This window comes from Pantherophis guttatus, chromosome 1, assembly GCF_059756535.1.
Source record: "Pantherophis guttatus breed Tessera chromosome 1, ASM5975653v1, whole genome shotgun sequence".
NCBI lineage: Eukaryota > Metazoa > Chordata > Lepidosauria > Squamata > Colubridae > Pantherophis > Pantherophis guttatus.
Genome location: NC_142063.1, coordinates 32426993 through 32441874, shown reverse-complemented (window position 1 = coordinate 32441874; position 14882 = coordinate 32426993). Strand labels below are relative to the sequence as shown.

Below are 14882 nucleotides of genomic sequence, written 5' to 3'. Positions count from 1 at the left end.
CTAATTTGCAATTGTATGGAAGAAAGATTTGGATTTATAAGGAACTCCCACCTAAGATATTGATGGAAAGGAAGAAATTTGGTTTTCTGGTGAATGAGTTAAAAAAGAGAAATATCTCCTACAGGTGGGACGCCCCAGTTGGTATTATATTTAGATACCAAGGAGAAAGATATCAGCTAAATACTGTTGAAAGAGCGGAAGAATTTTATCAAAATAGGTTGAAAATGAATTTAACATCTCCAGGTATAATACAGGATAAGCAGAAGGAGCCGGAAATAAAGGTAAAATTTCGAATTACAGAGACTGTACCAGATGAATTGCCTTTGGATTTATTGGATACCCCAGCTGGACTATCTACAAATTTGAGAGAAGAGGCATCTAATCTTAATGTGATGACTTATCAAGGCAAGGATAAACATGGAAACCAATTAGGGGATATACAAGGGATAAAAAAGAAATATGAGATACAAAAGCAAAACCAACAAGACCAATCTACAAAGCAGAATAAAAACCGACCAGATGATACATATTTTGTAGAAAGGGAACCAGGATGGAAACCAAACCCACAAAAAGAAAAGAAAAAAAGAAATAGGTGGCATAGAAATAGAAATTTCTAAATCAGGCAACAGTGAAGCCAGTGATTTTAAAATATGATCGATTATGTGTAAATACAGAAGAGGCGACGTATTGGTTAATATCATCCTGAGGTTTGTGGCAGATCTCTGCATGGCCGTAATCTGGGGACGTGAAACGAGCCTTAAACTGATGGATTTGAATTATCCATTTTGGAATTTCTTTTTGTGTTGATAAACATATTATATTATCTTGAATCACAAGGCAAGAGAATTATGCTGGGGCATGCAGAAGATCGGGTTGTTACCCACTACGATGATGGGAATTAATAATCCTGATGAAACCCACAATTATTACTATATGGAATATAATTATAATGTCACTCGGGTGGTTGTTTTTACTTTTATACATATAAGAAGATATTTACTACTGATGGGGGCAGATATGATTGAAGATCCTGAATAAACTGTTGCACCAGTGAGCTATGTTACCCGATTATGGATGTTGGTTCTACCAATCCAGTGGAAAGACCTCAAAGAAGATACTATATGGATTATAAATTTAAAGTCATTGTCTTTTCTTTTTTTTTATTTAGATATAATGGAAAATATAGACATATATTTTTAAGTAGTGTGGGCAGTGAATCAAAGATGTTAAGAAATGTTGTGTATGGCAATTTTGCATGATAGTGGGTGAATAAGCTAGTTAGTAGATTGACTAGTCTAAGAAAAGGGATTTTTAAGTGTTATACTTGTGGGAGTGGAGGAAATGGATAGAGTGGAATAAATGTTAAACTAGATTTTATGGGGAAGGCCGCTTTGAAATGTTATAGTAATATATATAGAAGATTAAATGTTAAAGTAGGACTTATCGTATAGTTTTAAAGTGGAGAAGTTATTCTACAATGTCATAGTATAATGTCTTTTTTTTTTCCTTTCTTTTCTCTTTTTTGATATGTATGGATAAAGGGGGATGTTATAATATTAATAATATTTTTAGTAAGTAAAGGTCAATATCTAGAGGAGGGAGTAAGTAATCTGTTATGAATTAGGTTTTTTTTTGTTATGAAGAAGTCACAGGGGGGATGGGTGGGGAGGGGGGGTTAGGGAGGGGGAGGGAGAGGGGAAAAAAAGGGGGGAAAATTTGTATTTGAAAACTTTTTCAATAAAAAAGATTTCCACTACTGGCTATCCTGAACCGAGGAGAACCGGAAGCAACCCACCACTGGTAGAAATGCTGGGAACAAGGCAGTCCTTCAAATAACCTGCCCCAATGCCACGTAAGACTTTATACGTAATAACTAGCAACTTGAATTGTAGCTGGCAGCAAACAGACCCAGTGCAGCTTGCAGAACAAATATGTAATATTAGCATAATAAGACAAATCCATAACTTGTGGACCAAATGAAGATTCTAGATATTATTGAAGGTCAATCTCATATAGAGCATTGCAGTAATCCATTCAGGGGTGATTAAAGCCTGATTGACTATGCTCATTACCCCAATCTAAGAACTACCTCCTTTCCATAGCTACCACCTGCTCTTTGGACAGGAACCCTAAGTCTAACCCTAACCCTCAAAATTTTATGCTGGTTCAGTCTGGGATATTGGAATGGGATGGAGAATTACGAGATTCAAGAGGTCCTAACACCCTAAACCACTTAGTCTTGGAAGGGTTAAGAGGAAATCTGTTTATCCCCATCCAAATCCCCAAAACTTTCAGTCCCTGAGTTAGAATCTCCATAACATCAGTTGGCTGGCCTGGGGTGGAGATATACAGCTAATACTTCATCTCAGTTTGCATGTGATATTAAGCTCTGGATTAGTTTAAATTAGGGTTTTCATATCAAAGTTAGCATGTGAAGAAAGGAGTATTGGGGGGGTTGCTTGATCCCAGACTCAGTATCAGCTTTTTAAACCGTGACTTGAAACTTTATCATCCAAATTATACCGTATTTTTTGGAGTATAAGATGCCCTCCCCCCCCCCCAAAGTGGGTGAAAATTTTGGTGCGTCTTATACAGTAAATGTTGCAGCGGTGGGATTGCGTTGGTGTGGCACCAATCAGCTATTCTAGAATGGCGGTGGCAAGCGGGCCGTGGCAAATGGGCCATGGTGAATGGACAGCGATGAACGGGCTGCAGCGGTGGCAAATGGGCCACAGTGAATGAGCCATGGTGAACGGGCAGCGCTGACTGGGCTGCAGTGCTGGTCAACGTGCCACAGTGAATGGGAAGTGCTGAATGGGCTGTGGGAAATGGGCTGCGCCAAACTGGCTGTGGCGGTGGCGAAAGGGCTGTGGCAAACGGGCGGCAGTGGCAGCAAACGGGCGGCAGTGGCAGCAAACGGGTGGCGGCAAACAGGCCATGGCAGCGCCGAACTGGCCGCAGCAAACGGGTGGCAGTGGCGAATGGCTGGCGGCAAACAGACTGCGGCAAACTGGCCATGGTGAACGGGCCAGATGAATACCGAATGGATGCTGGGAGGCAGAGGAAGATTTTTTTTTCTTGTTTTCCTCCTCAAAAAAGGTAGGTGCGTCTTATAGTCCAGAGCATCTTATACTCCGAAAAATACGGTATGTAATCTTCAGGTTACGACCACTTGTTCAGTGATTGTTCAAAGTTATGATGGCATTGAATGAGTAGTACGTAGGATCAGTCCTCAAAGTTCTGGCCATTGCAGTGCCCCTCCAATCATTTTATCCCAATCCGTCCCTCAGTGATCCTTGATCATGGGATTGTGATTCCCCACATTTCTGATTGTAACCAAGGACTCTGTGTATTTCAGTGCTTTAATACTTTAATAGGAGCAATATGAACTTTTACTAATTACCAGTATCAATATAAAAAGAGCTTTTTATATAGTTACCATTTATACTACTGTTTTATTTGTATTTTTCATAGATTGTTACTGATTTGAAAAAGGAGTTACAAGAAATGTTAAAAACCATCAAAAATCTAATACAAGAATATGAGAGGGAAAAGGCTGAGAAAGAGGAGCTTATTAAAAAAACGTAAGCAAGATGTACTTTTCTGTTGCCGTTGCACTTGAGTTTTTTATCTCTTTTGTTGCTTATATAAGTTTATATTGTAGAAAGCAAGCCTTCATGTTATCAAGTTCTGACTGGATTTTAAAGGATTTAAAATACAGCAAACAGTAATTAGAATATGATTTACATTCAAATTAAGTTATTAGCTTAATTTGTAAAATGTTGACTTAGAAGATGTATTTTATGAAGCATGATTTATCGTTTATGAACTGGGATGCAATAACTTGTTCAACAAACCAGATTTTAAGACAAATCATGATTTTGTACAATGTGCAAAATGTGTTGGTGAAAAAGCTTTTCAACATTTTCTTACTTAATTCTTTTAAACAGGAGATGGCAGCATAAATTCTCCTTCCATACAGTTGGATTTTGCTATTCACATGTAACATTTTAACATGTAATGTTTAACATGAAAATGAGTACAGTAAACCTAGACACGTGTGCTCTTCACCTTTGATTTATTTTGGAAAGTTATCTAATACGCATCTATTGCCTACCAGCTTCCCCAATGACAAGTACAAAGTTATTTACTTAGGAAAGAAAAATCAATAATGGTACCTATGGAAAAGATCTTGGAATAATAGTTGATTGCAAAGTGAATATTAACCAGCAATCAGATATGGGTGCAAGAAAGGCAAATTTCAGACAGCACTATGTATAATTTTCTACTAATGGGAAGTAATTGATCCCTTTCATTCAGCTTTGGTCAGACCCCATTTCAAGTTATATATTAGTTTGGGCACCACACTTCAGATAATTTGGAACATGTTTAAAGAATAATCATGAGTATGATTAACAGGTTAAAAACATGAGTCCTATGAAGAAAGATGTAAAGTACTAGATATATGAGGCTTTGATAAGAGATGACTGATAGGGAGACATGCTAATACTTTTATCTGTTTAAGAGATTATCATATCACAGAAGAGTGGTTAATCAATTAATTAATTTGGATTTCTGTGCTGAGCATGAAGTAGAACTCAACTGTTTAAATGTTAAATTTTCTGTTTTTTATGAAAGCCTTCAAGGTAATTCTGATTAATGGCAAATCCAGTGTGAATGTAATGTCCAGTGTTTCTCTAATACCATATTAGTTTATTTAATTTGTGTTGTGTATTTCCATTTGTGACTTTAGGATGCAAAAGATGTAAGGGGGCTTATTAATTTATACCTTGTGTTTTGGCCCTGTTTTTTCCAGAAGCCAAAGAATTTGTTTGCAGTTAACCTATTGTTAGATTTACATTTTTATGAATTTGTACAGTAATGCTGTGAGAAGCATACAAATAGGATAGATTTCCCTCAGTTTCCCAGCAGCAGGTATTCAGAAGCTGCTGCCTTTGATTCTTGAGTAGTAGTATCCTGTCATCATAGCTAACTATCACTGATGGATTTATCCACAATGAATTTGTCTGATTTCCCCCCCTAAAATTCCTATAATTACATCTTGCAACAAGATTTAGCTCATCTATAGTATTAAGAAAACCCATTATTGTGTTGTCCGTATAGGAATATATAGCATCAAAAGCAAATGGTGCGAGTGCTTGTATTTTTAGTTCTCTGTAGGAATTAACTTGTGAAAAAAAAATATATAGAATCTCTCTGTTGGAATTTTTATACAACTGTGATAATGCGATTTTTCTAAAAAAGAAAAATGCTGGTGCAAAGTATGTAAAATAACACAAGACAAACTGTGCTTGATGGCTTCTTTCTCCGTATAAGAATAAGGTGCTTTTGGTTACTGTTTTTCAGGCTTTGTCTTCAAGACAATCTAGTTTCATTAGATACAGACTTTGATGAAGAAAGAGAAAATTTGCTACAGCAGCTAGAGGAGGTAAAAAGAACAGTTCATGCTACTGAGTTTGGAAATAATGGATAATGGAAATAAAGAATACCGGCCATGGCCCTCAGTGCCTATTTCCTAAAACCCTATTTTTGTACTGATTAACTATTTAGTGGGAAGAGGCCAGGGTAGTTCTGCCCCATCCTTTCATTGAAGTGAGCAGTATAGAAGCTTCTTTTATATGTAACTATGTGCACATAACTCTGGTTGCTAACAGAAACTTAGGAATTATGCTTAATTGAAGTTTCTTCAATACCAATCCCACTATTGTATGCAGTAATGCGTATTTCTTAACATTATCTTCTGACTTCATTCTTGAAATATAGGCATATAGGTGAATCATTGTCATGGTTTCTGCAACCGAAAGAACTAAAGGTGTTTAGAAAAATCCATGGGGAAATAATATCCACACTATCGCTGCTAATTATGGATTGACCCCTAATTTCATTTACCTGAGTAGAACTAAATTAATTTAAGAATAATATTTGGTGAAATTAAGCAGCCATTAAGTCCCCCTTGTGCCTGATTTCATTTTTTTACACTTAATCTAAATAAATAAATAAATAACTGCTAAATCTTGGCCCTTGTGTACACCTTGGCCCTTTTAGAAAATAAAAAAGGTTAAAGCAACCTTGTTTGTTTTGATTAGTGATAAAGAACAACTCAATTTGCATTTTCTTTTGTGATTGGCCTACCCATCATGGCAACTATTTTGAAAGAGTTAGGGTTACGGTTACGGTTAGGGATAGGGATAGGCCCATAACTATCTCTAAAATTTCAAATATGCTCCAAACCCTAATCCTAAAACTTGCTCAAACAGTTTTAATCTTTTGCATTAGATGCTTTGCTACATTGCTATTTTGTCTTTTTGTAATGAGATTGATTCTCAATGCCCTTCAAGGAAGCAAAGAAGTAACTGATTTCAGCCAAGAAAATTAATTCTATAACCAAATTAATTTTTTCAATGAAAGTCAGTATTTTTCTTGCTCCTTTCAATGCCATTACTCCATTTTCATTCACAGAATACATTCAAGTTAAAATAAAGCAAGCAAGATGAATTTGTAACATAAATTGATATTTTGGTTTTATTTATTTATTAAAACAAAAGTATAAAAAAGAACTAAAAGTATAACTAAGAACTAAAACAAAAAAAAAGTTCAGTACCAGCATTCCTTTGACCATGGATAAGATCAAAAAAGTAATTTTTATATGAGTAATTGTAAACCATCAAGACTAGGCAGCTTTCTTATGGAATCATTTAAAATATGTATTGATACTTTCACTCCTATATCAACTACATATTGAGATATTTATTTTTAGTGGCTTTACAAACATTGATAGTCACACTATGTCAAATAAAATGACAGGAATGAAACTAACAATGAAATTATCTGCTAACAATGTCATGCTCACAATTATTCAACATATCAGAATGCAACTGATTTTAAAGTTATTTTTACTGAATTTTATTAAACCACATATCCCTTCAAAGTCCACTAAATTAGTTTCATAACTGTGACAAGATATGATATGCTTCTTACTGGAAAGGCTGTTTGATTCCTCCCTTAGAAGGCTGGCTGAACAAATTGTGGGTATATTCTTTGATAATTACATAATTTAAAAATAAAACTGATATAGAATTCAATTTTAACTGGAAACCATTCTGTATTATGTCTTAATACATGGATTTGTACCTCATTCAAAATTAGGTTTTTTCCTAACTTCAAGGGATGTTCCAATTAAAATAGATTCTCTGTATTGATTTGGTTTATTATAGCTTATAATTTCAGTCAGTTATTTGTACTGTGTTGACCATGGTTCTTAATGTATATTCTTAACTTTAAACTTGTCAGTGTTTTTACCTTTTAAAATTAATACAACATGCTTTGTAATTCATAAGTTTAACAGAATAGCAGAGTTAGAAGGGATCATGGAGGTCTTAGAGTCCAAGCCCTTACTCAAGCAGGAGATCCTATACCATTTCAAACAAATGGTTGTCCAATCTCTTCTTAAAAACTTACATTGTTGGAGCACCCACAACTTCTGAAGACAAGCTGTTTCATTAATTAATTATTCTGTCAGGAAAATTCTAGGTAGGTTCTCTCCTTGATTAGTTTCCATCCATTGCTTCTTGTTCTGCCTTCAGGTGCTTTGGAGAATAGGCCGACCACCTCTCCTTTGTGGCAGCCCCTTAAATAATGGAACACTGTTTTTTTATTGGCTGATTTCTTCAGTGTACAACTGTCCAAAACAGTAAAATTAGGAAAATAGGTAATATTACATCTAACGTATGAAAATGGGTGCTGCTCAGAGTCACCAATGAAATTGGACAAACTTATAAATGTAAAGCTTTCAATTGAAAGTCATGAAAAACATTTTAAAACAATTCCTAAATTTAAAAATATATTTCTGAATTAAAACATTTCTAAAACATTGTGAAGTGTGGCTCTAATGTTGAGTTCTAGTCCTCCCACAATGGTGTGTTAAATCACTCTTACCTAGTCCAATTTACATCTTAGGGTTGAGGTTTTGGGGAGTTTTACTCCCTTTTAATCATCTATGCTAAGATGCAGATACCTTTGTAAAGAAATATATTTAATGTATTCATGTTTAATTTTTTCATATATAAAAGTGGATTCATTTAAAACAAATGGTTTATTGACTAAGATATTTTTCAGTGGGTAAGACCTGCTTTACTCATATTTTATAATCCTTTTGAAGTCATAGGAATGTCATAACATTTTTAGAACCATTAAGCTTTTTAGTTAAATAAATCATTCTGTGATTTTTTTTGTAGATTAACCGGAAACTGCAAGAACTTCAGGAAGTGTATCAAAAAGTCAAAGAGGAAAATGATACTCTTAATATGCAATACCAAATGTTAACAAGTGAAGAAGATCATTTTCGTTCTGAAAGAGACAAACTAGCCGCAGAGTACGTTAATCCTTCAACTTGTTTTTAATTCCATAATTATAATCCAATTGTTAGGTGCTTTGGAGTAAACAGCCCACATCTCAATCTGGATGGGGAGGAACAGGCTCAAGCTCAACCCTTCCAAGACTGAGTGGCTGTGGCTCCCGGCATCCCGATATAGTCAGTTGACTCCATCACTGACTATTGGGGGCGAGTCATTGGCCCCCACAGAGAGGGCTCGCAATCTGGGAGTCCTCCTGGATATGCAGCTGTCCTTGGAGGAACATCTGACGGCTGTAACCAGGGGGACCTTTTGTCAGGTTCGCCTGATTCGCCAGTTGCGGCCCTTTCTTGATCGGGATTCCCTGTGCACAGTCACTCATGCCCTCGTCACCTCTCGCCTTGACTACTGCAACGCTCTCTACATGGGGCTCCCCTTGAGGAGCACCCGGAGGCTCCAACTGGTCCAGAACGCAGCAGCGCGGGTAGTGACGGGAGCAGCATGGCGCTCCCATGTAACACCGCTCCTGCGCGAGCTGCACTGGCTCCCAGTTGTCTTCCGGGTGCGCTTCAAGGTGTTGGTTATCACCTTTAAAGCGCTCCATGGCATAGGGCCTAGCTATCTGCGAGACCGCCTGCTGCTACCGACGACCTCCCAGCGACCCGTGCGCTCCCACAGAGAGGGCCTCCTCGGGGTGCCATCAGCCAAACAATGCAGGCTGGTGACCCCCAGGGGGAGGGCCTTCTCTGTGGGGGCACCCACCCTCTGGAATCAGCTCCCCCCAGAGATAAGGAGAATCCAAGACCTCAGTGCCTTCCGTCGCGCCCTTAAAACCCATTTATTTAAACAAGCCGGGCTGGCTTAAGATGAAATTTTTAACTGTTTTTAAATGTTTTAAACGTTTTTAATTGGTAAATGAGTTTTAATTGGGCCAAATTTATATATCTTTTAATTGTTTTTAATATTTGTTCTGCATGTTTTTTTTAATCTGGCTGTACACCGCCCTGAGTCCTTAGGGAGAAGGGCGGTATAGAAATCCAATATAAAATAAAAATAAATAAAAAAATAAAATCGCATGATAACCTAAATAGGATCTCACCACAGTACAAAGAGTGTTATTTTCATTTAAAACTTGTATGTCTGAAGTTGTCAAAAATATTTTAGCATAATTATTTTACCATAGTTCATATATCCATCTTGTTCAAGGGAAAAAAATTCTTTATTCAAATTATCCGGCGGTAGCTATTCTATGCCTTATATTAAGTGAGTCAGTAATTCAACCTAAGCAAACATTCCTACTTTCTGTTAGGAAATATATATCCTATAATTATAATGTTATTTTTATTTTTTAATTTTTTAAAATATTTTAATCTTAAATTAATTATGATTTTAATGTTAATTTTATTGATTATATTGTACACCACCCAAAGCTCCTCTCTGTTAAGAAATAGGAAATATAAATATATATTATAGGAAATATACCTTAAAGAAATAAACAAACAAGTAAATAAATCCTATGAGCGATGGTGGTGGAGTTGGTTAGAATGCAGTGTCTATCCACAGCCAGGAGTTCACTGCTGACCAGCTCAAAGTTGACTCCGCCTTCCATCCTACCAAGGTCAGCAAAATGAGAACCCAGATTGTTGGGAGCAATATGCTGACATTTGTGAACCACCCAGAGAATGCTGTAAAGCACTATAGAGCAGTATATAACTCTTAAGTGTTGTTGCTATTGCTAACTGTACCTAGCATTCAACCAGCGATAGCATCTTGCTAATGTTGCCTGATCCCAAAAAGCTAAGAGTCAAGCCTGGTTAGTATTTGACAGGATACCATCAAGAAATTCTAGGTCTGTAAGCTAAATTGGGATGCGAAAGGACATCCTGGAGAAAGCCAGTGGCAAACTACTTTCATATAATAAACTAGAAGATATGTGGATTATCCTATGTGATTATGGGCAATCTTTACCTTTTAAATAAACCTTTTAGCCTTGAAGGTAACATCTGGGTTGACTTTGACCCTGTATCCGTAGATGAAGTGGACAGGATTGTTGGTAGATTGGGGGCCTCCATGTGTTTGTTGGACTAGTGTCCCTCCTGCCTTGTTGCGACAACCAGAGAGGTGACCAGAAACTGGATCCAGGCGATTGTCAACGCTTCGCTGAGGGTCGGGGTCTTCCCTGCCACCCTTAAGGAGGCGATGTTTCGATCCCTTCTCAAGAAGCCTGCCCTGGATCCGGCCTCCTTAAACAACTTTCGGCCCGTCTCCAACCTTCGCTTTATAGCGAAGGTTGTTGAGTCCGTGGTGGCACACCAACTTCCACAATTCATGGAGAAAACGGATTATCTAGACCTGTACCAATCGGGCTTCAGGCGTGGACACAACATGGAAATGGCATTGGTCGCTCTGGTGAATGATCTCTGGCGGGCCCGGGATGGGGGTTATTCCTCCATCTTGGTCCTACTTGACCTCTCAGCGGCTTTCGATACCATCGACCATGGTATCCTACTGCAACGACTCGGGGGATTGGGGGTGGGGGGCACTGTTTTGCAATGGTTCTCCTCCTACCTCTCGGGTCACACACAGTTTGTCTGGGTGGGGGACAGAGATCCTCCCCAAAGCCTCTCACTTGTGGGTGCCTCATGGGTCGGTTCTCTCCCCCTTGCTCTTTAACATCTATATGAAGCTGCTAGGTGAGATCATTTGCAGTTTTGGGGTGAGGTATCATCAGTAGGCTGATGATACCCAGCTTTATATCTCCACCCCGGACCAACCCAGAGATGCCCTTTCTGTGATGTCTAAGTGCCTGGAGGCGGTATGGGTCTGGATGGGTAGGAACAGGCTCAGACTCAACCCCTCCAAGACGGAGTGGCTGTGGTTGCCGGCATCTCATGGTCTAGTGCCCCCATCACTCTTGATGGGAGGGGAGTTGCTTACTCCCTCTGAAAGGGCTCGTAATCTAGGCATCCTCCTGGATTTGCGGCTGTCCTTAGTGGGCCCTCTGACGGCCCTGACCAGGGGGTTTTTTGCACAGGTTCGCCTGGTGTGCCAGTTACGCCCTTTCCTAGACAGGGATGCCCTCCGTACAGTCACCCAAGCTCTCGTTATCTCTCGTTTGGACTACTGCAATGCCCTCTACATGGGGCTGCCCTTGGGGTGTACCCGGAGGCTCCAGCTGGTCCAGAATGCAGCCGCGCGGGTTGTTATGGGAGCTTCCCGTTACTCCCGTGTTACACCTCTCCTGCGCGAGCTGCACTGGTTACCGGTGGTCCTTCGGATCCACTTCAAGGTTCTGGTACTTACCTATAAAGCCCTACATGGCATGGGCCCGGGGTACCTGCAGGACCACCTTCTGTCTGCCTCCCACCGCCCTGTGCACTCACATAGGACTGCCCTCCTCCAGGTGCCATCGGCCAGACAATGTCGGCTGGTGGCGCCCAGGATGAGGGCATTGTTTGTGGGCGCACCGACCCTCTGGAATGGGGTACCCACGGGGCTCTGGACGGCCCCCGACCTTCACTCTTTTCACCGTGATCTGAAGACATGGCTTTTCCAACAAATTTGCTGATCTGATGAGTGATTTTTAATTGGGAGATTTTAATTGATTGTTTTACTAGTTATTTTTATTGTTTTCATTGTTTTAATCTCTGTGAGCCGCCCTGAGTCCTTTGGGAGAAGGGCGGCATATAAGTTTGTATGTATGTATGTATGTATGTATGTATGTATGTATGTATGTATGTATGTATAAATAAATAAATAAATAAATAAATAAATAAATAAATAAATAAATAAATAATTTTAACATGCAAATCGATTCCCAGAAAAAAACGGTGTTCTTCTCCATAAGAAAATGTTTAAAAATGGGCTGCTGGTAATTCCAAGTTAATGTTTTCAAACTATTGAATATTGCTAATCTGACTTAGTTAAGGATGGCCCTGAAGGCAGAGTTGTTGTGTCTACAGTAGGATTCATGGAATAATGTGTACTTGAAAACGTCTATGAATTTGGAAAAGGGATCCTGGAAGTCTCTGCTGAATAAATACAAATCATGTTTTTGACATTCTTGTCATTTTGTGATTAGTTAACAAAACATGAAAAAAAGCCTTCCTTTTACCTCTTTCTGGTCATATAAACAAATTTGCCTCTGTTCTCTCAGATTTTAAAGATTTTTATTGGAATAATTATTTTCTTAATTTCAATTTTTATGTATATATTGGAAAGCTACCTTTATGTATATATTGGAAAGATAGAAAACTACATTTTTCATGGTTGGCTAGCCACTTGTTTAATAAAATGTAAACATGTAAATATTTTATAAATATGTTATAAATATTTAACTAAGTCTCATTTTTTCAAATAGATTTGAAAAGTTATCCAATTGGCTCACAGAAAAGCTTGACTATGTGGCAAAGCGTGTAATAGAAACAAGAAATACACAGGAAGAGCTGGATGGACTGCAGGATATATATGAGTAGGTTATTTCATTTCATATGTATAAAATATCTTGCTGAAAACTGATTTTCTATTTCTAGTTAAGTTTCTGTGAATCCGAAATGTAAGAAGAACTGATATACTGTAACTAAGGGGAAAGATTTGCAAACCAAGTTGTTATTAAATTAGATGAAAGTTTAGGCAAAAGTATAATTTAGTTTCATGGAGGTGAAATAAATGTTCTAGATAAAATATACATTCTTGTTGCATTTGAAATCAGGAAATATACATTTGATTTTTCATTGTTTAATTAATATTTTTTAATTTGCTGATTGGTTGTAAGTCTGAAAAATGTAAAACAACACTGTATTATACCGCACATATTGCATCATTATATATTGCTGGAGGTAAAATGAGATAACCATTTTTGTTGAAAAAGAAAGATACTGTACATTCCATACATCTATCTAAGGATCCAACCTTGGATATCTCATTGCTACCAGTTAATGGACAGTTGCATTTACCATGAAGGACTTTAGTCAGACAGCTGACAAATTAGGCAGACAGCTCTTTCTATATACAGTATGAAATTGTTATGTATATGAAGAATCAAATGTATATTTCCTGATTATTCTAAGTCAGAGGTGGGCTATCTATTGCTCATATGTCTCTCCAGCAGCTCTTCAGCACTTTTCTTAGTAACACCTAGGACTTAAATATTATTCCATTGCCCCTTCCTCCTTAGGAAGTGAGGGTTTTTATTTTTGAAAAATGTACCTCAATTCCAACTTTCTGTTTTCACATATTTAAGAGGTAGAAAGATCAAACGTATCTGTTAAGCCAGTGGTGGGTTGCCCCCGGTTTGGACCGGTTCACAAGAACCAGTAGTAAAACCAGCGGGTGGCTCCGCCCACCACTCCGGATGTCATCATAGGCGATCTGCACATGCACAGAAGTGAGAGCGTGCATGCAATCCCATTGTGAACTGGTAGTAAAGGTAAGTAGAACCCACCCCTGTGTTAAGCCCTGTATCTGGCAAACCGAAGAAGCAACAACCATGCAGAATTGTGAAAGGCATCCAATGCTAGTCAGAGATTAAAAACATAATTTTAAAAACTTTAAATTATTTAAACTTCTGAGACAAACTTAACAGTGAGTCAGTTTAGTCCGAATATTTTTCAAATTCTTCTCATAACCACCATATCTGGTTGGGTTGCCTCTTCTGATATAAACTGAGTTCCTTCCCCATCCTCCTTCCCACAGTCTCTCAAGATCAAAGAGGACTTCCTTAACATGCTCATTGAAAAAAGATGGGCTAAATGTCCAGTTTCTAAGATTTTGTAACCTAAGCTTCTTTTTTTTTTTTGAACTACAAACTTTTGTCAGAATCTAGCTTTCTTTGTTACTATTAGAGAGATTGATATGAACAGTAGATCAGCTATAACATACTGACATAGTATGTCTTCTTTTTTCATACACACAAATATGCACATACATTATATACACAAACATGTTCTCCTAACTTTATCCACAGTTTTCATTATCCCCATTTTGTTCATAGCACATATCCTTCCAGTTGGGTTCCATACATGTCTGTTTCTCTGTGCCAGGAAACCATTTTAAATATTGAATAGATTAGTAGGTATTATGATCTCTGGTGGTAATACCCATCTTAGTACCTATTTAGTCACTCATTTAACTTGAAGATTTTTGAAGAAATTATAAAACTTATAGAATTAACTTTAATAATTAAATTAGCCTTATTGCCAAATTTTCCCCAGAACATATAAAACAAGAGTCACTTTCTAAGTGAGATGGGTGGTCCCTAATTTTGATATATAAATAAAATAAATAAAATGGTGTAAAACAAAATATACCCTGTTTTCCCCAAAATAAGACATCCCCTGATAATAAGCCCAATCAGGCTTTTGAGCACATGGCAATAAGGCCAAGCGCTTACTTCAGGGTTCAAAAAAATATCCACTTAATTCTACCAACAAAGTATTTTAGCTCATTTCTATGAAAGGGACTTTTCATAGTACTGTATGTTATTTATGAATGTTTAAAATTTTGTGTTCA

General features: G+C 37.7%; 1 protein-coding gene across 3 annotated transcripts in view; it reads left to right on the top strand.

The window, feature by feature from the left end:
* CCDC175 (coiled-coil domain containing 175) overlaps nt 1-14882 on the top strand; it is a 52799-nt gene that overhangs the window by 16630 nt on the left and 21287 nt on the right. For all 3 annotated transcript variants that reach the window (XM_034433505.3, XM_034433506.2, XM_087871257.1), the window contains 4 exons: nt 3475-3584; nt 5368-5449; nt 8256-8392; nt 12733-12843. In XM_034433505.3, the coding sequence (XP_034289396.1) occupies nt 3475-3584; nt 5368-5449; nt 8256-8392; nt 12733-12843 (440 nt within the window). The remainder of the gene's footprint in view (nt 1-3474; nt 3585-5367; nt 5450-8255; nt 8393-12732; nt 12844-14882) is intronic.